The sequence below is a fragment of the Physeter macrocephalus genome, chromosome 10, assembly GCF_002837175.3.
Source record: "Physeter macrocephalus isolate SW-GA chromosome 10, ASM283717v5, whole genome shotgun sequence".
NCBI classification, from domain to species: domain Eukaryota; kingdom Metazoa; phylum Chordata; class Mammalia; order Artiodactyla; family Physeteridae; genus Physeter; species Physeter macrocephalus.
The window spans coordinates 39349633-39374557 of NC_041223.1; the positions used below are offsets into that span (position 1 = coordinate 39349633).

Consider the following 24925-nt stretch of genomic DNA (forward strand, 5'->3'; position numbering starts at 1 on the left):
CAAATTTACTAGAAGTAAGATTCAGGGAAAATGATAGCCGGAAAGGATGGCCTTGTGAATAGATTGAGTTGTTAGCATTGTCTGAGAAGTGATGAGAAGCCTCTCTTTCCTGTCTCTCCACCTGAATATGTATCCAAGATTTAAGACTTTGTCTTCCACAATCAGTGATTTATTCCATTGTTTCAGTCATTGACATCTCCAGGCAATAACCCTTGGGCAGGTAACATTACATTCTTACATCCTTGGAAATAATAGTTTGTCATGCTAATCCTATAGATGTATATACCAGAAGTAATGTATGTGTCATATGGGTGACATTTCAAACTGCACAATATTTCCTTACCACTCTCCACACTTTTTTTTTTTTTTCCCGGTACGCGGGCCTCTCACTGTTGTGGCCTCTCCCATTGCGGAGCACAGGCTCCGGACGTGCAGGCTCAGCGGCCACGGCTCACGGGCCCAGCCGCTCCGCGGCATGTGGGATCTTCCCGGACCGGGGCACAAACCCGTGTCCCCTGCATCGGCAGGCGGACTCTCAACCACTGCGCCACCAGGGAAACCCCACTCTCCACTGTTTACCAGAATTCTAACATACCCCAATTCCATGGAAGCCTCACTACCCAGGCAAGCCCCTATAACTAATGGGCATATGTTGAGTGGTGTTAAGGGGAAAGAAAGAATTGAGTCCTCAAGGAAAATTGAGGGAAACATAGGGAAATACGAGCCTAGAATGAAGCAAGCGATATCAGCATCACAGCAGATAAGATGCTTCCTTGTCTCTCCCCTTCAATCTACAACCTGTGAAACATTAACAACTCAACAAAAAGCCTCTGCCCAACCCATCAGAATGCCAGAGAATTCCACATATCTGTACATCTAAAGGTGGATGGACTGGAACACATCGAGGAGGTAGAACTGGGGAAACAGTGGAGGCAGTCCTTGCAATCGTGGTCCCCTGGCTGTGGCAGCAAAACCTGCATCCCCAGAGAACCCAAAAGCAGCAAGGGAAGCAATACATAGGACTCTAGCCTCCTGAATGTAGTGGTGCCCGTGGCCACAGATAACTGGGACCCAGTTCCTCCAGCCACAGAGCCATCCACGACTCCAGCCCCATTCCCTGCCTGCAGTGGTGAAGCCCACAAATCTGACAATACCTTATATAGAGGCACTTGCAACTCCAACTGCACCCCACCCACCCCTTGGAGCCTGCAAATCAGGAGGGCCCAGATGTGGCAGAAGCACCCACCATCCTGATGCCCCAGGTGGTGGTGCCAGCAATACCAACAGCAGCAAGGTACCAATTACCCCAGAGGCACAAGCAACAGTGATAAGGGCACTGGGTGACACCTCTGATAGGTGGTAGAGAGCAGAAAATGCTGACTCTCAAATAAAACCAGAGGGAGCACAGGTGAGAGAAACCAAAAACTTGTTCTATAGTGCCACCTACTGGAAAACAAAAGAAAGCCTTCAAATTTCTAACCTGTTGAATCCTTAGAATTAAAAAAAAAAAAAAAAAGCTTTACCTAAACAAGAAGGATATTCTGTACTTCAAACGCACTGGCAGAGGAACAACACATCAAGCACCATGAAGAACCACAGTAACACAGTATCACAAAAAGAAAACGATAATTCTCCAGAAACCAAACTTAAAGTCACAGAATATTGCAATCTAACTGATTGAAGAAACTGAATGAACTACAAAAAAGCTCAGAAAGGCAGTTCAATGAGCTTAGGAATAGAATTAATGAACAGAAGGAATACTTTAAGTAATTGAAACTCTAAAAAAGGGCCAAACAGAAATCTGGAGCTGAAGAATTGAATAAATGAGATGAAGAATGCATTAGAAAGCACTGGGAAAAGAGAATATGATATGGAAGAGAGAATTAGCAAACTCAAAGATAGAAATCCAGAGAAGATACAAAACATCATATAAAACCATCAAACCAAAATGGCAGACAGAAACACAAGGAAAAGAGGGCACCCAGAAAACAAAAGATAAAATGGCAGAACTAAGTCCTCCTCTGTAAATAATTGCCCTAAATGTCAATGGATTGAATTCATCAGTCAAAAGACATAGAGTGGATGGATAGATTAAAAAACAAGACCTAGCTATATCCTACCTCTGGAAGACTCACCTCAGCTCTAAATATAAACATAGACTAAAGTAAAGGGATGGAAGATGATACTCCAAGCAAGTGACAGTCAAAAAAAGTGAGTATATTCTGTGCTCATGGATTGGAAGAATGAACATTGCTAAAATGTCCATATTATCTAAATCAATTTACAGATTCAATACAATCCCAATCAAAATCCCAAAGATGTTTTTCACAGAGATAGAACAAAAAGTTCTAAAATGTATATGGAACTACAAAAGATTCTGAATGGCTGAAGCAATCCTAAGAAAAAAGAATAAAGCTGGAGGTATCACATGCACTGGTTTCAAACTATATTACAAAGTTATAGTAATTAAAACAGCATGGTATGGGCAGAAAAACAGATACATAGATCAGTGCAATGTAATTGAGAGCCGAGAAATAAACCCACACATATGTGGAAATTTTTACAAAAAAGGAGCAAAGAAACCTGGAGAGCCATTTTTCATGCAAAAAAATGAAACTAGACCAGTACCTCATACCTTCCACAAAAAAATGAACCCAAAGTGGATTAAAGCCTTGAATGTAAGACCAGAAACCATAAAACTCTTCGAAGAAAATATAGGCAGTATGCTCTTTGACATCAGTCATAGCGATATCTTTCAGGATGTGTCTCCTCAGGCAAGGGAAACAAAAGAAAAAACAAATAAATGGGACTCATCAAACTAGAAAGCTCCTGAACAGCAAAGGAAACCATCAACAAAATGAAAATGCAACCTGCCCTGCCACCGAGTGTGAGAAGATATTTGCAGATCATATATCGAGTTAGGGGTTAATATCAAAAAAATATAAAGAACTCATACACCTCAACAACAAAAAACCAGAAAACCCAGTTAATAAATGGTCAGAGGAGCTGAATAGAAATTTTCCAAAAAAGGCATATAGAAGGCCAACAGGTACTTGAAAAGATGTTCAACATCACTAATTATTAGGGAAATTAAAATTAAAACCCCAATGAGATATCACTTCATGCCTGTTAGAATGGCTGTTATCAAAAAAGCAAGAAATAACAAGTTGATGAGGATGTGGAGAAAGGGGAACCCTCATGCACTGCTGATGGGAATGTAACTTTGTGTAGCCACTATGGAAAACAGTATGGAGATTCCTCAAAAAATTGAAAACTAGTGCTACCCTATGATCCAGTTATCCCACTTCTGGCTATTTATACATAGAATATGAAAACACCAATTTGAAGATACATGCACCCCTATATTCATCACAGCATTATTTACAATAGCCAAGATGTGGAAACAACCTAAGTCCCCATCAACAGATGAGTGGATAAAGAAGATGTGGTATACACACACACACACGCACACACAACACACACACACACACACACACACCACACACTGGAATAATACTCAGTCATAAAAAATGAAATCTTGCCATTTATGACAACATCAATGGATCTTGAGAGTATTAGGCTAAGTGAATTAAGTCAGACAAAGACAAGTATCTTATAATTTCACTCATATGTAGAATATAAAAAAAAACAGAAAACCAGAATAAATGAACAAACCAAACCAAGCAAAACCCAACATGTAGATACAGAGATCAGACTAGTGGAAAGGGGCAGGGGAGGGTGAAATGAATAAAAGAGATAGTGATGGATAGAAACTAAATTTTTGGTGGCGATCATACTGTAGTGTATATAGAAGTAGAAATATAATCTTGTACATATGCAACTATATAATGTTATTAATCAGTTACCTCAATAATATTATAGTAAGATATAAATACTAAAACCAATAATTTTAATTTGAGAAAGCATCTTTTGGTATCCTTGTAATAAAAGTGAGATTGAAGTTTGGTATAAGCTGGAACTTTGCAGGTAAATTAAACAGCGATAAAGAAATTTAAAAAAAACAACAACGTCCTGGAATTATAGAAAACCAGTTTATCCACCTTACAGTTTATCTCAGGGCTATCCATAATCCAGGCATTATTTTATAAGAATGTTAGCTACTTTGCTTCCTTAATATTAGTTGGGGTCACTGAAGGAGTGCAGCACAAATCTACATTTTTTTCTAAAATAAATACCTCCAAATGTAGAACAAATGGAATTTCTTATTTCCAGCATGAAAGGAGGTTTCAGATACCCTATAGCATAGAAGGAGAATTTGATTAAGGTCTTCCTTCGATTACAGGCAATTAGAAAATCCACTTACTTAGATGAACTGTTTGTTCCTAATACTTACTCTCCATAGAATTAGGCTTGATGAATTTTATATCAGAATCAGAAATGAAAGGGTCATTTCACGCAAAATGTTTTCTTTTCTGTATAGATAATTGGTATTTTCAGTGACCTTTTCTGAATTAAAAAAAAATAGTTTAGGGGACTAGCCTCCTCTACTTAATATAAGTGCAAGGAGTTCTTAACTCACCACTGGAAAAGAAAAACTTGGTCTTTGTGTGTAAGTCACAATCCAATGTTTTCTGAAAGATATTTACTCTTCAGAAGATTAAAACAAAATAATTGAAAAATACATATTTCCTATACAATATTCATAATGAGTTTTCAGGATAAAAGAATTATGAATAAGGCTATATGCCCAGGGCTCTATTATAATTAAAAATTATCAGTGTTTGATTTTCACACTGATTTGAGAGAGAGCATTCATAGAGGAGACTAATGTACCACACACCTTACGAGCTCCTTAAAGTAATTTTAATAAAGTCTAACTCTTTAGTTTGGAATTCAGGGGCTTATGCAATTGACCTCATCTATTTTTAGATTATTTCATATCTGTTCTATGGGAACCCTCTGCTCCAGCTACACTTGTTCACTTCCTCTAGGCACACACAAGGCTTTCCTGCTTCTTTGCCTTTTTCATGTTTTATTGGCTACACCTAATATCTCTCCTCTTTCAGGAAATATACTAATACCAAAACTGATCTCTCTAACTCAGAATATTTATTATCAAATCTCATTTTTCAATTAATACACTTAATCACCAAGCAAATATATATCGATCACTTGCTAGGTCTGAAACAATGCTAGATGCTGTAAGAAATATAAGCAATCATTTCTGAATATCCCATGGGCCAAAGAAAAAATGACAGTGGAATTTTGGAAATATGTTGAATTAATCTATGATGAAAATATCACATTGAAACTTGAGATGCTGCTAAACAGTGTTTACCTGAAATTTATACTCATTAAAAATATTCATTAGAAAAGAAGAAAGGCTGAAAAGCAAACATTTAGGAAGAAAATAATTTTTAATTTATGTTCAAATTTTCATGAAACCCAAAGAAAGTAGAAGAAAGAGAAATAAAAAATGTAAATGCAGAAGCTAAAGAAGTAGAAATTAAATAGTACAATAGAAAAAGCAATAAATCCAAATTAGATTCTCTATAAAAACTGATAAAACTGATAGACCCTTATGTAAACTTATTAAGAAAAAAAGAGAAGACACAAAACATTAATATCAGAAAATTAAAAGGAGTCATTACAGATTCTACAGATAATTAAAAAATAGAAATATTTCCCAGTGAGTTTGAAAATTTTAATACAATTGACATTTTGACTCTTTAATTATAATTTTTCACCAAAGAAAAGTCTAGCCAGATGGCTTCACCGGTGAATGTTTTTCAAACATTTAAGGAAAAATTAACACCAATCTTGTACCAAACCTTCCAGGAACAGAAAAAGAGGAAACATTTTATGGAGCTCATTTTATGGAGGTAGAATAACCCTGATACAAAAACCTAGCAAGGAACAAAAAAGAAAGGAAACATACAGGTTAACTTCTCTTGTGAACATAAGGGCACAGATCTAAACAAAATGGTAGCAGATCTAGTCTGATATTATATAAGAAAGACAAAATGGAACCAAGGTGGTTTTATTTCTAGACTGCAATTTCAAAATTCAATGTAATTAATCAGAATAATAGAATAAAGGGAAATTATACTTATCATAGAAGATGCATTTGACATATTTCAGATTAGAGTAGAAAAAAACTTCCCTATTCTGATAAGATATATACAAAAACCATTAGCAAATATTATACTCAATGGAGAAAAATGGAAAGATTTCTCCCTGAGAATTGGAACAAGACAAGGATGTCTGCTATCAGCACTTCTATTATGCATTGTACTGGATGTTCTAACCAGTGCAATAAGGTGAGAAATAGAATTAATCAGTACAAGAATAAAAAAGTAAAAAATAAACCTATTCACAGGTGAAATTATCTGCTTGAAAAATTCAAAAGAATATACAGATGAACTATTACAACTGAGTGAATTTAGCAAGTTTTATATAAAAAAGTCATTTTTTCCCTTGCTCTGTCTCTAGTTCATGTCATTAACTTTTTGAAAAAATCATCGTTTACTCTGTGGACACTTGGTTTATGTAATTGTTTCTTCAGAATATTATTTAATATGTTTTCTATATTGTATATTTGATTAACCTGAAAGCTTAATCTTTGGCTTAACTTGATTCCAGTTGGCTGCTTTGGCAAGAATACTTCAGAGGTGATACAGTTGTACATCACACTGCATGTCATGAGGAAGCACAGAATGTCTGGATGTCCTATTGTGAATGAGTGGCTCTAAGTGTCCTCAGTGGGTTAAGTTGGTGACAATCACATTTTTTCATTTCCAAGTTGCAGTTTTCCCCATGCAACTCTTGGGGGTGATTCCTGGGTATGACGGCAATATCCAATTCCCCATTCATCCTTCATCTAATAGTTGCTAATGTCCTCTGAAGATCCTTACTTGAATCAGTTATTTCAGTACACTGATTTTGTATGAATCATTTCTATTTCTTGGATGTATAACAAGGTAAGCAGATAATACTCCACTGAGAGTAGTAAAATCTCAGTAGTTCATGGGAAACAGCGCCTAAGTGGTAATTCTTATTTCTTTTTTGGTTACTTGTGATTTGGAATGACTTCATTTAATATTTACGCAAATCTCAAGCATGACTACACTGTCCTTTGAGTTGATTAAGCAACATTAAGCTTGAATTAAAGGAGCATCTAGTTGACATTTTCAAGACGATAAGTGGCTCCAGCAATTACCTGGAATGTACTAAGTCGATTAATCATAGTCCTGTCAAGCGGAATTCTTCATAGAGCTTGTTTATCAAAGCAGAGTATAAAAAAATAAGATAGAAAACAGTGTGCAAAGACTAGTAAGAAGAGGGCAAGGGATTATTTTTTTCTCTAATTCTTTAAGAGTAGATTTATAATAGTAGGTTTCAGTTGGATTTTAGAGAAGTGAGAAATATTGAAAAAGCTTTAAAATAGGTTGTTTAGAAGAAAATGTTGGCATTGAATGAGTTACAAAATGCCTTTTTGAGCAGAAGCAGCATTTACACGTGGAATTTTATTTAAACCTTATCTCTGCTTTGCAGCTGTACCTGGAAAGAAGGAAGAGAAAAAAACCAAGACAGTGGAGCAAGGTAAAAAAAAATGAACGAGGTTGACATTATCTTCTTTAGAAAGACAACAACATGAGGAGGAAAGCACTGGATTCAGACAGGCGGACGACAATAACCTTTAAATCGATTGCTCTCTTTCACTGTCCTTGCATGTTTTTCTGTGCCAGGGAGAATGTGAGGTGGCAATCTGGGTTTTTGTTCTTTTGTATAACTAAACTTTGAGTGTAAGTTCAGAACAGGAAAGCTCCACAGACTGCTTAATTACATCAAGAGAAATGCTGAAGATTGTTGGGAATAAGGAAATCTTCCAGGGCAATTGGTAGACATTTTTTTCTGTTTGATTTGTGGTTTTAACACCACCTGACTGATAATAGTTTAAAGCATAGAGGTGACACAATTCTGTTTATATAAAAACAATTTCTACTGCTTGAAAAGTAATATGTTAAAACAAAGCAAAAACCATCAATCCAGGTAAATTACTTGCGTTTATATTATGACTTCAGCAGTTGATTCTCCCAAGAAGTCTAAAATTTCAGTGTTATAAACCATAATGCCATAAATAATGCATTTTCTTTTTTTAAATGCAGCTATATAATAAATATATCATTCTAGAATATGCTTGAGAAAAATGCTACAGCAGAGTAGAGTAAAAGCATTTGAAGTGATGTTGGGCCTCTGTCAGAGTTCATAGTGCTAATAATTTTAATTTTTGTTCCCCCCACTCTTTGGCTTTTAATATGTTATAATATTATAATATGTATTACTTATTATAATAAATAGATGAAATCAGAACTGGCAATAATTTTGTCAAGAATGAAATCAAAATCATTTCTCCTCTTAAATTTGAGACAAATTCCTAATATCAGAAATTAGATATTTTTACAAATATATCAAGAAAATCCTTCAAACCCTCACATTTCAGATAAGTAAACTAAGGCTAAAAAATTCATCAAGAATTTATTTCATTTGGTTTTTCAAAAGAAAAATCACATTAAATCACATTGAATAAGTTTTCAAATTCATTTTGGCTTCTGTGGACTACCTGGACTTTTAGAATTCAATAAAATGTTTCTGTCAACTTCTTTTTGAGGTGGATACTTTAGTCTCTGAAATATAAAGTAGAGCTCTAGGAGCATGGCTCCCAATTTCAACTTGTTGACTTAGACAAGGTTCTGAGCCTAAACTTCTTCTCTAAAAAATAGAGTTAATTATACCTGACCCGCCTGTCTGACAAGATGTGGAGTTCAAACAAGAAAACGTATGTGAAAGGATATGAAAAAATATAAACTCCTAGTTAAGTATATAGTATCTACTTAGGCATTTTTCCTTATAAAATCAGCTTCAATATAAATGAGAATCAAAACACTTTGCTTTCACTAAGCTTCATAGTTTTTCTCCCCTCTAGTATAAAGGCATTGGTTACTCATCTTACAGCATTTGCAGATTGTTTTTATAGCCACAGCAAATTAAGAGAAGACTGACTAGAATATAAAATGTCCACATTAATAATAGTACCTAACATATAACTGATTAAGCACAGATTGTTTATGTCTTCTTACCTTCATGTTGGTGTCAGTTTCATTAATTCTATAATGTTGCCTTAAATAGTTTGGAGACTGGAAATGGCTCTTAGGGATGTGAATTTACTCCTTCAGATGATTTTATAATTCATTCTTTTATTAAAAATACTTTCTATTTTATAAACACCTAGGCTCTTGGCTTATGTAAAAACAATAAGAGATTCTTGCAATGACTTTTTATATTGACTTAATAAATCATTTCCGTTTTAAATATCATAAAGCAATGACCTCATTTTTTAACTATACAAATCATAAGAAATAAGGTATTTGGATAACTTGCATATTTTTATGATGGTATATCTATGACTAATAATTTATATGAAAATATATATTTTGTGATTTTAATAAATCAAGGCATTTATGTGAGAATAAATCAATTACATTCTACAGATTTCATCATAATATTCTAATATTTATACATAAGATGATGCTTTGACGATTGTGTCCTTCTCTTCCTTATATAGTTTTTAGTTATTTTCAGAAGTATAAATAATCTAAAACTAGTTCATAATTCTTTGAAGTACAGTTAAATAGTTTATAAAGACTTATTTTCATTTAAGTTTGAACTTATGGACTTATACTAGGGAAAAACTATGACACTCATAATTCTTAATAGATTTCAAATACACTGTGTGATCTATGTGAAACTGTGTACACTGAACCTCTGAACTTAGTCTGCATTACAATTGTATTTGGGAAACATCGATTAAGCTAAACTTCACATTATGGAAAATTCATATAGTGAAAGGTGAAATAAATTTTATGTTTATGTAATTTAGTGAACTAGACCTCATAACATTTAAGAATTAGAAATTTAGTAAATCTAACCTCTGCAAAAGTCCAAAAAAGTATCTCTATTTTATCTTTAATTCATGATGGATCATGTGGTTTTTATTCTTCTCATAAAGATCTTAAATTGGCTAGACCAGAATTTTGAGTATTAAGAAACTCTTTTAAATTTTCCCACACTAAAGCCACACACACACACATACACACCCACACACACCACAGACACCATTAACGATTTATCTTGTTTAGAAAGCAATTACCTAGAAGCATCAGGAGACACAAATATTTTCCACAATACATGTTGCTCTCCTTATAGTGAGAGCCAAGGAATGCCAAAGATAAAACATCACAACACGTGCTACTGTATGAAGATTTGTCTTTATATATTTGTATATTATATCTAGAAAGAGTACATCACATTTCATTAAGCTTGGTTTATTTATTGTTTGATATTTAATTTCTCATTTTTAGTGTACTTTTTCCTCAGTATTACTTTTCATAATTGACCTGTCCCCCTAAATCCAATTTCCCTCTCTCTTTTTCAATCTTGTTTTCTCTCAGAAGAAAATTTTTCATAGTATTTGCTTGTTACTAGCCAGAGGATCAAAGCAGTCACTCTAGGGAAGCATCCAGTGACTTCTTACTTACTGTGGCAGGGAAGGAGACCAGTCAAGACAACTAACTTCAATGATCTGAGTTGTAGATTGGAGTCCCAGCATCTCCTTGTTTCTAATTTTCTTCCTTCAAAGTGATTTCAATCCAACAATGAAAAGGTGAAGAAAATAGTAATAAATCAAATCATTCGCATATCATCTTTCTTTTTCTTTCATTCACACCTGTGCATGATATTACTTAAAGCTTTCTTTAAGAGTTTGTTCTAAGGGCCTGTAACAGTGCTGGCATGTAGGAAGTGTTCAATAAATACTTGTGGGTTGAATGAAAACATAGAGGAATCGTTGAAGAAAAGAATACTAGGTGATCCAGATATCGATGATCTGTGCCTCTAAATACTGTACAATTAAGATATTTTAGTAAATCAAATGTGATTTCTGATAGCAAAGATAGCCAAATATTTCAGAAACCAGGATAAGTGATTAAATCATCTAACTACCCTCATTTTAAAGTAAAAAAAAAGTAGAGCAAATTAATAATTAAATATGCATTACTCATTAATTATATCATTATTATGATCTTTGTAGATGGTACTCTTACATAACAAAACAGCATGTGGTGAACCATCATATGGATAAAGATATCAAATAAATTAAATTTAGCAATTGCACCTTCTACATTGTAAATTAAAAAAATCTTAAAATGAGAGAGAAAATTTAATAATTGCCCAATTAGACCAATGTATGTCTAAATATAGAAACGTAAGGCCTTATCCTCACTTTTCTTGGTTTTACATTATAGAACTGAATTAGATGATCTTCTTTTCCTTTGAATCATAAAAAAATTTATGTTCAGCAAAGTTTTTAAGTAGTATATCCCTTATATCAGAATATAAAGGCTCTTCCTTCTATAGGAGAAGGCTGGTCTAGAAAGACTTTTATTTCTAGGATTCTAAAACTCAAATGTTAAGGGAAAACACACTTTATAAACTTGGATATTTTAGTATCCCAAAATTAAACTGAAAATTTCATTACAGAAACATTAGTTATAGTTTTCCATCCTCTTAACAATTAAAAATCACTTCAAAATCCACTTAACTACAAACATGACAAAAATATTCATGAAAAATGATTAAATAGAATTTGAGTATCTATTAACCACCAAGAATAAATTTGAACACAATTAGTAATCATTTTATTAAGGGTAAAATTGGAGCATATGGATCATAAATGTATCACATGCAGTTCATTTCCTGTAATAAAACTTATATTTTGCTTTAAATTAAGAAATCTTTTTAAATTCATAAGTGCAGTAATTTGTGTCCACTTGAAGACTTTCTGTTTTTCTTTGCCTTTGTTGCTATTTTGTAAACAATGGTACCCTACATAATTGTATTAGTGTTTTAAATTGTCGCAACAAGTGAAACCCAACTGATATTACATGCTTTGTGTGTTTGTCATTGTCCTCAGACACTTTCCAGATTCTTCTATTCTTCGTACATGTACTGGTCTATTTAGAATCTGCGATGTGTATTTATTGTAGATTGATCCCATACTTTCAAGTGAATGTTAATAATATCTAAGAGTAATGATTTCTCAGAGAAACTTATTTATTTAAATAATAAATGTTTATACTTCATGATGTGTCAACACTATAAAAAAAGAGAAACAATTTTACATTTAAGATCAATGGAGTAAAACTGAAGGTGTAGTTGATACATATTGTATTTAATTATTTGCTTATTATGTGACTATAAAATAACCTATTTGCACATGTGGACTAAGTCATGCTGTTGACCCTCAATAAATGTTAAAGTATAATAACAATAGTATTGATTCCTGTGAATTCCAAACTTTTGACAATAGTTTGTGCTCTGGTTGTTTAATATTTATTGAGCGCCCACAACAGACTAGGCGCTGGGAATGGGTGTGAGGAGTATTGAGTAGGCTTTGGAGAGAAGATGGTCTACATACAGAGCTCATGCAACGCTTGTAAAAATGAGTGTACTCTGCTTGCTTACATATTTTATATATTTTCAAGAGAACTTTTTGCAATTTTCCGCTATCTCACTTGCTCACATAACACATTTCACTACTACTTCTTACTTTTATTTCATTTAATACTTTTAGAATGTTCTCATAATCATTTGATCTCATATATGGAAATTTCTTTCTAGTCCCTTCTTTCTCACCATGTTCCTCCCCATTCCCTTCATCACTTCAATAAATAGACAGGTATAAATCCTACCTATCACAGCTGATTCACAACACACTCGAAAAGTTTGTATTGTTGCATTGATCTCCTACAGGGTACCACCTCCTGCCATGCAACATTTGGTTCATGTGGTTCATTTATTGCTAGGAATGTCATTGAATTCTAAAGAGAAGTTCAGCCCAGTAAAGGAGCAATGTGTGCCAGTGAGGTTGGCAAGATTTGGAGGCAATGCTAAAAGATGTGCATTCATGCTGTACCTTTCCCTCAAAAATTAATGGTTCTTGTATTAATGATCCGTTTACTCTAATAAACTAATGTGTAACTTGATCACTCTTATTTTGTGCAGGATATACTATAGGCAAGTACAAGTCACACAGAGCGATAATTGTAACGCCTACATTCCAGTTTCTGTCATGCATAATTCTGCTTTTCAGTTATCATGAAACTGAACCACTCCTCTGCCTGATGTGACCTCTGTACCTATCTTTTTCTTTCATTTTCTTAGAGACTGTGGCCATTTCATGGAGAAGAACAGTAAACCTATAACATTACCCTAGGAACATCCCCCTGCACTTCATACTGGGGTCACTATTACCACCAGGTTACCTTTTTAACTCTGGAGTCAGAGGAACTGGCTGTTAGATGAGCTAAATTAAGTTACCTGACATTGCCAGAACAGACAATGTACATAGGGGTAGTGTGTCACTCCTACTCTGTCTATATTCTACCCCTTCCATGATTCATCAAAGTAATTTCTTAATGACAATTGTATCCAGCTTTTAGGTTCTTAAAAGCAACAAACTTTTTACATCATGCATGTACTCTTGCTTTATCTGTCTTATAATTCTAAAACTTTGTCTTGATGTAATGTCCAACAATCTTTATGTAAACTAATGGAATGCAGTTATAAACCATTTGCTAAAGCCCAGTCAAATCAAATTGTAAATATGAAGAAAAGTTGTCATATGATTTCTGAATTTAATGACAATGCACTTCAGATAAAGTGTATTTTTGATCATTGTCTACCTCTTAATATTAGGTTGATGCTTCTTTAAGAAATCCTTAAATCTGTGAAAGACCATTTTCATCCTTTTTATAATGAAAACTCTTACAAACCTTATTTTTCCTCATAGAGAATTTTGATCACCAAAACCAGGATTTGGCAAGTAAAAACTATTTTAATTATTCTATATAGATATTTGAAGATTACAATTTTGTTCTCCAGAGAGAAAAATTGACTTTTGTTTGTTCCTTTGACACTCTACGCTAGATTATATAAAAGACTGTGGAAATGCATTGTAGTGTTTACCATATAACACACCAAGAAAACACCTCCTTGCAAGTTCAAGGACATTAAACTGCTAATTATGTCTCTTTTTTCTATTAATATTTACTTTCACTCCTGCTTTTATTCTGAAACCACATATGGGTTTATTCTCTTTTTTCCCTTAGGGATTTTTAATAGAAAGTATATTATAAGCTGCTCTGTTACAAAGCTAAGTGGCCAGAACAAAGATTGTTTTGGGAGAATTTTTTTATCCCTTTTTTACTGACTTTTTTCTTTCATTTATAAATTGATTTTCTACTAAAGGCCTATTTAGGGGAAAAAAAGAGTTGGAATACAATACACACTATCTTGAATAAAATTGCTTAAAATAAATTGCCATGTCATATCCTGGAACAAATTAATGGAGTTTAAGCTACAATCTCTAAAAATCAAATTGCAGATATTATCTTAAATCATTAGCCCTACATAAAAATGCATTGTTACTTTCTTCTAATTGTAAATTAAAGTATACATTATAGGTCAAATAATTTCAGGAATAAACATGAAAAAATTTTTCATCATTCTACATAAAATTTACTTGCACCTTATTGATATTTACTGCCCCAGTTTTTCATAGAATGATGATGTATTATATGCTAAATAAAAAGCAATTCTTAAAACCTGAAATTCAATTCAGATACTCCTTTGGAATTATGAAATGGCAAAATATAAGTTAGAAAATTTATTCATCATTTTGACTTGCAAATTTTGGGTTTTATTTCACAGAGATACTAGGTCAGATAACTCATAAAAAGCATCTATAGTCTCGTTAAAAGTCTTGGAAATAAAAATCATGGTCAACAATTCTTAACTTGGAGTTAGCACTTGTATTGCTGGTCCTTGAAAAGAAATAACTGATAAAAACTAATAATGATTAGAAATATTAATCTGCTTGAATAGTAGAGTACAGTTATCTCAAAATAAAACTTAAGGCTTGGTCTATCTCTTCCAGTAATTTATTCTGTGACATTAGGGTATTTACTTTTTTTTTAAATCTTCTTTTGTAAGCCAAGATTATTTTACTAAGCATTCTCTACGGAACTTTCCAGTCCTAATATTGTCTAATTCTCATTTGTAAGAAATGTCTCCCTTGCCTGAGACGTTTCCAACTTTGACCCAAAGGCTGAAGAATAAACTTACTTTTCTGATTGCAAGTACAATCTGTACCAAAGTATAAACAGAAATGTCAGATTCAGATTCTAAAATGAAAATATTTCTAAGTATTATATAAATCTACTACATAGAATTCTAATATTTGAAGTATTTACTTCACTTGAATTTCAATATATACACTTAAATTATACTTAAGTTTCAAAAAGTACATCGCTGGAGCAAAGCATACTATTGAATATCCAATGAAATGACATGAAGGTTCTCTAAATATTAATTTAGCTACAAGGATCACTAATAATGGAACACAGGATGCAGAAATTATGCCCATGACACACATGTACAAAAGAATTTATAAAAAATGAAACAGAAGAAGATATTGTCTCAGGAGACAGGAGAAGGTGGATAACACAACTGTGGTTGAATTGTGGTTTCAGTTTTGGAATATTTCCAAACAAAATAACAATGACTTTCTAAGTATTGTCAGTTCAATATATATCATACTCTCTTAAGAGCAAAGGTTTAATTTCATTGATACAATGACTGAAAAAAATGTTTGGACTAAGGATCTTTAAAGACTGCTTATCATTGGAAGGATATAAATTCAAATTCTGTAGCAGGGTACTGCTGGTTTCTTTATCACCATCCCTCACTGTGACTTTCCAGCCTTGGCTCACATACTTCTCCCCCACTTTGTACATCCAGTGAGGCAGCCACATGAACTTTCACACTCCATTTTTTCTTATGTTGTTCCTTATGTTGGAGATGTCTTCCCATTTCTTCTTTGATGACAAATTTTATATCCAGTTTCAGGATTGATCACAGATGCCAGTACCTCTGTGAGGTCTTTTCTTATTGCATCAGGTAGTTTGTCAGTCCTTCTGCTATGAGCTCAGAGCCCTGTGTATGTGTCTCTATCATTGTACTTAATCTGTCTATGTGGATGCCTTCCAGCATAGACTGAACTCCATGAAACCATCTTTTCTTTTTTTTCTTAGCTGTGAACCCAAAAGAGACATTGAATAAATATTTATTGAATGAATCAAGTTTACCTTTTCCAAATACAAAAAAAATGTATTCTTCTTCTAACATATTGTTCCCAAGTGAAGAAACTTAAATAGACCTGGGGTTCTTGTTCTGCAGGGGGATCACTTTGTCACACTGCTAAGCACTGTAGGAAGGACAGTTTCTACTTTGTTAAAATGGCATTAGCTTTTGCTTTTACTCTAACCAAAGCCTTTTTGAGTCTCAGACCTCAACTTTCTTTTATATGCACATATCCATCACAAATTTTAAAGTGCTGTTAAAGATTTCTAAAAAATTTCATTGAAGTCTAATATATTAGCAAATCAAATTAAACAGTGTATATAAAGAATTATATACCATGACCAAGTAGGATTCATTCTAGGTAAGCAAAACTTGTTTAACATTTGAAAATAAATTGATGTAATTCATTACATCAACCAGATAAACAAGAAACAAAATCATCTCAATAGATACAGAAAATCATTTGACAGACTCCAACATCCATATATGATAAAAACTCTCAGCAAACTAGGAACAGAGAGGAACTTCCTCAACTTGATAAAGAACATCTGCAATAAAACCTACTACTAACATCATACTTAATGATGAGGCACTAGAAGATTTCCCACTAAGATAAAAAACAAGGCAAGGATGTCCCCTCTCAGCACACTTATTCAACATTGTACTGGAAGTACTAGTTAATGAAATAAGACAAGAAAAGGAAAGAAAAGACATACCAGTTGGGAAGAAAGAAATAAAACTGTCTTGAATGATATGATCATCTATTTAGAAAATTCTAAAGAATCAATAAAAATCTCATAGAACTAATCAGTGATTATAGCAAGGTTGCAGGACACAAGGTTAATCTGCAAAAGTCAATTGTTCTCCTATTTACCAGCAATGAAAAATTGGAATGAACAAAACAAAAAATGCAAGGCCATTTACATTAGTGCCAAAAAAAGGAAAGACTTAGATATGAATCTAAGAATAATCTATTCTATGTTCATGGGTAGGCAGACTCAAAATTGTTAAGATGTCAGTTCTTTACAAAATTATCTATAGATTCAATGCAATCATGATAAAATTTCCAATGGATATTGACAAACAGATATTGTGAATATCAACAAACTGATCCTAAAGTTTATACAGAATAATAAAAGGCCCAGAATAGCCAAGACAACATTAAAGGAGAAGACCAAAGTCTGAGGACCGACACTCAAGACTTATTATAAAACTACATTAGTCATCACACTGTGATGTTGGTGAAAGAATCAACGAATAGATCAATGGAACAAAATGAAGAGCCCAGAAATAGATCCACAAAAATACAGTCAACTGATCTTTGACAAAGGATCAAAAACAATTCAATGGAGAAAGGATAGTCTTCTCAGCAAGTGGTACTAGAACACTCACAAGAAAAAAGAAAAAAAAAAAGAATCTAGATACGAATCCTACATCCTTTTCAAAATATTAATTCAAAGTGGATCATAGACCTAAATGTAAAACATAAAAACTATAAAACTCCTAGAAGAAAACATAAAAGAAAATCTAGTTTATCTTTGGATTGGAGATTACTTTTTAGATACAACACCAAAGACACAACCCTTAAATGAAAAGTTGATATGTTGGGCTCTTTTAAAATTAAAAACTTCTGTCCTGCAAAAGATACTGTCAAGAATATTTAAAGACAAAACACAGAATAAGAGAAAATATTTGTAAAATACATATCTGATAAAGGACTGTTATCCAAAATACTCAAAGAACTCTTAAAACTCAACAATAGGAAAATGAACAAATCATTTTAAAAATTGGCAAAAGGTCTGAACAGATACCTCACCAAAGAAGATATACAGATGGGAAATAAGCATATGAAAAAATGCTCAACATCATACATCATTAGGAAATTGAAAATTAAAACAATGAGATACCACTACAGACCTATTAGAATGGCTAAAATCCAAAACACTGAAACATCAAATGTTGGGGAGGACGTGGAGCAACAAAACTCTCATGCTTTGCTGGAGGGAATGCAAAATGGTACCGCCACTTTGGAAGATTGTTTAGTGGTTTCTTATGAAACTAAATGTACTCTTATCATACAATCCTGCAGTCATGCTCTTTGGTATTTACCCAAATGAGTTGAAAATTAATGTGCACAAATATTCCAGCTTTAATCAAGGTTGCTAAACTTGGAACCAACAAATATTTCTTCAATAGGTGAATGGATAAATAAATTCTGGTATGTCCATACAAAAGAATTTCTCCAGTGTTAAAAAGGCATGAGCTATCAAGCCATGAAAAGATATTGAGGAACATTAAATTCTATTTCTAAGTGCAAGAAGCCAATCTGAAAAGTTTACATATTATATAACTCCAACTACATGACTCTCTGGAAAAGGAAAAACTATGGAGATAGTAAAAAGTTCAGTGGTAGCCAGGGGTTTGGGGGGAGGGAGGAATGAATAGGTAGTGCACAGGGAATTTTTAGGGCAGTGAAGCTATTTTATATCCTACTATAATGGTATATGTATGTCATTATACATTTGTCAAAATCCACAGAATGAACAAAACTAAGAATGAACCCTAATGTAAACTGTGGATTTTGGTTGATAATGATGTATCAATATTGGTTCATCAACTGTAACAGACATACAACATTAATTAGGGATTTGATGATGGAGAAGGTGGGATGTATTAGGGAAGGACATATGTGGGAACCCTCTGAACTTTCCATTCAATTTACTATAAACCTTAATCAATCTACTCTAAAAATTATTATAGTTCATTAATTTTAAAAAATGGTATGTAAATCTTAAAGAATTAATCCACTAAGTGAATTTCAAAATACTATGATATTCCATACTATGAATAACAGAAGCATTTATTTCAAAATCCTATTTATTTTTTATTTTATTAATAATTTTTAAGTTAATATTCTTCTTATATTCAATTAGATTTAAATTTTCTTATACATCCTCTCATAAAATGTTTCATGTTTGAACACAGACTATAATGATAAATTTCTCAGATCGCATATAAATGTGTTTGTAGACAAAGATTTCTAATTGAGAAAAGAATTGCAAAAGACAATACAGAATATATACAATATTATGATTGTCATAGAAAATAGAAGAATATGTTACATTTAAAATGAGATGATTTGGGATTTTTACAAAAATTAATTGAAAATTAAGTATATAAATATAGGTGTTTGAGATTATTAAACACTGGAAATTCACCATCCAAAATTTCGTAGGTAAAGAAAACAAAATGCTATGTGAAGCTAGGTTGAAATATATATCATTTTTGGTTTTTATCCATGAAAATTGTCAAATACCGGCGATTTCATTTTACTTTGATACATTAGCCAGGTTGGGACTGCAAAATTGGGAAATTACTAACCATGAAAGGCAATTATATGATTATTAGGCCTTTGTGTAAAGATTTAATAGTTAAGTTTTCTGATAAAATGTGATCAGCACAAATTTGGCAAATTTATTAATTTATTCAATGAATAGTTATTGACTTCCTAGTATGTGCCAGATGACATGGTCCCTGCTTCTGGAAAAGAATTTGGAAAACTATGGCAGACTGGCAGTTATGAAGAACATTGCTGTGAGGTGGTGACGCAAATATGCTCACTCTTCACTTCTAGAAGCCATCTGTGGTGCTATCAACTTTATAATCCATTGTTCTCCCAGCACTTACTCTAGTAGTTTAGCTCTAACTTTAATTTTGATGGTGCAGGTTCAAGTTTTCCACTGCTATTTAGTAGTCATGACATTAGGCAAGTTATTTACCTCTCTTAGATCCTATTATCATATCTATAAAATCTAGATAATGTCTACCTCCCGGAATGGGTGAGGAGTTAGAGATCTGTCTCAGTCAGCTCTGGCTGCTATAACAAAATATTATAGACTAGGTGGTTTAAATAACAGAAATGTATTTCTCACATTTCTGGAGGCTAGGATGTCCAAGATCAGGTGCCAGCCAATTTGATTCCTGGTGAGGGGGCTCTTCCTGGTTTGCAAACAGATGTCTTCTTACTATATCCTGCTATGGTGCAGAGAGGGAGGGAGAGAGAGAGAGAAATCATCTTTCTCATGTCTCTTCTTATAAGGGCACTAATCCCATTCATGAAGCTCCATCCTCATGACATAATCACCTCCTAAAGGCCCCACCTCCAAATACCATCACATTGGGTATTAGTCTTTAACATATGAATATCAGGGTGAAACAAACATCGCATTCATAGCAAGATTTTGTGTAAAAGTGTCTAACTACACAAAACAACTCTTCCTCATTATATGTGAATACAGGAATGACCACCACCTAGCTTTGCCTGCCCTCAAGGAAATTATAGTCTTGTTAAAAAGATTTTTTTCTTGAAGAAAACATGGGAACTTTGACATCTTAAGTTGAACATGATTACATGAGAAAAATTCATAGCTAATAAAGTGTTCTTTGAAAAACAAATTCTTTAGGGCCTAGAAAGCAAGTTATATGCCTAGGGTGTCCTAGTTTGTCTCAGCTCCCAAATATATAAAGGAGTGCTTATTTTATTTTTTAAATTGCATATTGCTGATCTTTCTAAAGAGCCAATTACAGATAAAGTAAAATGTACCCCACTGAGGTACAGTCCAGAATTCTGAATAGTATTCTCTTCTTGCAGCCAAGCTACACAGCATAAAAGCATCATAATTATAAAGTTTTATCAGAATTCAGTCAAAGGAAAAGAGTATTTAGATGATTTCAGGAAGTACCTCAGCTAAGGTAATTTGAAGACCTATATTCCTATAGGAAAGACTTTGTCAAAAGGACTAGAATACTTAGTCCATTGGACATGACTTCCATCTCCGTGGTGATTGCAAGATACACATTAGACAAGTTCTATATCTGTTAGTTGTTTTGAATTCCTCTGCCATGCTCCATGTCACAGTTTTAACATGCTAACACAGCCCAGCTTGCCTAGAACAACACAGTGATTGAGTAATTGAAGGAAGCTTCTCAGAGATGCATATACAAAGTGTTATATAGTATTATATAATTGGTGCTTTCAGAACTCCCCAACTCTCCACATTCTGTATTGATTTTTAGCTTAACTTTCAGAGAACATTCTGAATTCTCTTATTTACAGTTTCTTGAGAAATACCTTACCATAGTCTTCAAGTACTAACAACACTGTTAAGATGACATTCAAAGAAATTTTATATTATACTCTTTAATTAGAATGTCCTGTTAGAGATAGAGGATAAGACAGGTTGCAAAATTATATTCTTTTTTTTTAATTAAAAAAAAAAGACTAAGAAATACAATGAAGTTCCAAGTTTTTTAAAAAAAGACACCAACATATAAATATAATTGAATTGGAGATGTTTTAAATTGAGAATTTTTAAACAGATTTTTAGAGAAAAGTATTTTAAAATGTTAAAAATATGTGTGCCAAGTTATTTAGTCTATAGACCAGGACACGATTAAATGCGTCACTAAGGCAAAAAGGAAGTTAAAAATGGCATCCCGACCAAGTCATACTTAATTACAAAGTTAATGGACAATGTCCTGAGTAAAATTAAACCCTGACAACATCTTTTCAGGAGCATTCAAAGTTAGTATTGTATAAAACATCAAAATATTTTATTTTTTCTCATGGGGATTATAAACATAGAATGCTAAACCATTTAGACTACTTGAAAATTCTTTTCTTTGTATTTATTTATGAAACATATTTTGGAGTTTGAAAAAGATCCAAAAATGCTATAAAATACCTTTTCTAAAATATCCCTGATTGTCAAAATTACGTCCAAATGAACATAAAACAATGATAGATGCATGTAGGGCATTCACATATTAAATATTTAAAAATCATGCAACTAATCACAATTGAACCACTCTAGGAACAAGGCAGTATCACTTTAGGTTGCAACAGAGATGTTATAAAACAATTTTGACATTTTTGGTGCTGTGTGATGTACATTAATAGTCATGATCTGAGGACTTATCTGTCATTGAACTTACGGATAGAGCTCTCCATATGTTTCTTTAAAACTACTCTTTCCATCAGAAGAAAAATCCAAAAAAATTTGATACTTTGATCTTATTCATTATGCTCATGAAACAATATCTCACATCAGCAGGCAAATTATATATCTTCAAAAAGAGGAAAGAAACACAGTTTTTGAAGTGATACTTTTGAACACTTCAGTAGAGGTAGCTGGGAAAGAAAGGTTACAAATTTTGAGTTTGATTCTTCACACAACCAGGAAATCTGGGCTGCCTGATGATTCTGTTAGGATCTTTTACACCTTCCAATTTCAGTTTCTTTTTTACAATCTAGCTACACTTGACATTGACATCAAGCCAAAACACTTGAACAGAAATATTTTTTTTAATATCCTAATGTCACTAATAATAAATTGATATTGAATTTGGTCATTCAGAGCAATGAGTCATAACTAATAGCTAGATCAAAGATATTATTAATCAATACCATTTCCTTTAAACACATTGTTTTTGGGGTTCAAAATATTTATGTGCTGAGGAGGAACTCTAGTGCTGATTTCTTTTGTTACAAGATTGTCCATTATTTCAGTTTTTTATTTTGTCTGTTTCATAAGCCTTTTACAAAAACCTTGTAGAAGGAAACACTATTATTAAATATACATTTTATCTTTTAGAGGATAATGTTAGAAGAAAAAGTAAATGCTATTTTCTATTTCTTTTTATTGGTTAGATATTCAGGTCCCTAACTTTAAAAAAACCCCTGGATTTATTGAAATTGAATATTTTTCTTTAAGTGAATAGTTTTTATCTAGTAAATTATTTAAAATTTAGCTTGCTATTTATAGCTCTTTTGATCACACTTAGTGTGTGGTATTCATTTTTAAACATCTGGCAATAGCAAAATTGATAAAATTTATTACTACCAATATATGAATATATATCAATATAGGCAAATTATATGAGATTGGATTTAAAACACGCAAGTAAAAAGTAACACAGGACATCAGTTTTTCTTTTAATTTCATATGTTATTAAGAAAACAATTTTTAACTTTCTTGTTTATTTTGCCCTTGTATACTTAGTTTATTCACTAAATCAAGTTTATCTACATAAACAAAGCAAATAAGATTTGTTTGGGGCATTTAAAAAAATCATGTTGGGCTTCCCTGGTGGCGCAGTGGTTGCGCGTCCGCCTGCCGATGCAGGGGAACCGGGTTCGCGCCCCGGTATGGGAGGATCCCACATGCCGCGGAGCGGCTGGGCCCGTGAGCCATGGCCGCTGAGCCTGCGCGTCACAAAAAAAAAAAAAAAAAAAAAAAAAAAATCATGTTACTGGTTGTATTGATAGCTTCCATTTGTAAATGAGACTTCAAGCTGAGTTGCTTCTGCAACACTTGCATGTAATATGTACTTCACCCGTATTTCCAACTGTTTGCAAGACATTTCCTTTTTGGGTATCTTGTTGACGCATGAAGCACAATATATTCAAAACAAAGAAAATGTCTTCAAAGAACTCTGTTACCTATATTCCATATGTCAACTGATGGTAGATTATCCTTCTGTGAACCAAGTAAGAACTCCAGGAGTTCTTTTTTTGTATGATCCTCAGCTTTTAAAAAAACCTGACTTACATCCTGCACCCTGATATACTGTTAAATTGTTATTTCCTGACCAGTGAAATTCTAGTCAGCTGAGGAACCTAAACCCAAATGCAGTAAAAACCTTCCCCAGTTTTAAAAGTAGAATTAGTCATTTCTCTGTTATCTATATAGCTCTACTGGAGAGCTTATATTGTGCATGGTACAATATTTTGTTGTTTATTAGTTGTTTCATGTACTGTTTCTGCTTACAGACCACTTCAAAACTTAGTGATATAAAACAACAGCTGATTTTACTTTGCCCCTGATTTAGAGGATCAGGAGTTCAGGAGGGATCAACTGATCAACTGAGCAGTTTTTCACTTGGATATCTCATGTGATTACAATCAGATGTAGGCTTGGGCCGTAGACATCTAAAGTAACTGACTTCTGGGTGTCCAAGATAGCTCACTTAGATGGCTGGAAGTTGATGCTAGCTGTTGGCTGGGAGCTCAGCTGTGGGTGCTGACTGGATTGCCTATATGTGGTCTTGACAGCCTGGCAGTGTCAGTTGGAGTACTTACATGGCAGCCGGCTTCCCCCAGAGCTAGAGAATCAGATAGAAACTACATGGTTTTTCCTGATTTAGCCTAGGAAGTCACGCAGCAACACTTCTACTGTATTCTTTTGGTTACAAGTGACTCACACACCCAAACTGACAGACTGTCCAGCCCATGCCTTCCCATTCTCTCTTCTGTCCTAAAATGTCTTTTCAGCTTCATTTCTGTTGGTCTAATTCCTTTCCAGCTTTCAAGCTCTTCTTCAGTACCACCTGCCAAAGCCTTTCCTGATTCCATCATTGAGCTACCAGAGCCAATACCTTTGTGTTTGAGTTCAGAGAGACATTAGTTCAAATCCCAGATTTCCTGTTTAAGGGCTACATGACCTTGGGAAAGTTATTTAATCCCTTTATGTGAAAAGTAGCAATAATAACAAGACCTACCAACCTTATAGGGTTATTGTGAACGTTGAATGACTAAACAGTAGAGAACATTCCCTGTGACACATAGTAAGTAGACAATGTTAGCTATAACTCATATCCTCTTTTTCCAAAGCCCATAGTATTTTATTTGTACATTCTTGTATCT

At 33.3% G+C, this 24925-nt stretch overlaps 1 protein-coding gene across 1 annotated transcript in view; it reads left to right on the forward strand.

Annotated features, from left to right (window-relative positions):
- Positions 1–24925, forward strand: part of TRDN (triadin) — a 366265-nt gene that overhangs the window by 276259 nt on the left and 65081 nt on the right. The window contains exon 21 of the mRNA XM_055087525.1: positions 7516–7563. Within this exon, the coding sequence (XP_054943500.1) occupies positions 7516–7563 (48 nt within the window). The remainder of the gene's footprint in view (positions 1–7515; positions 7564–24925) is intronic.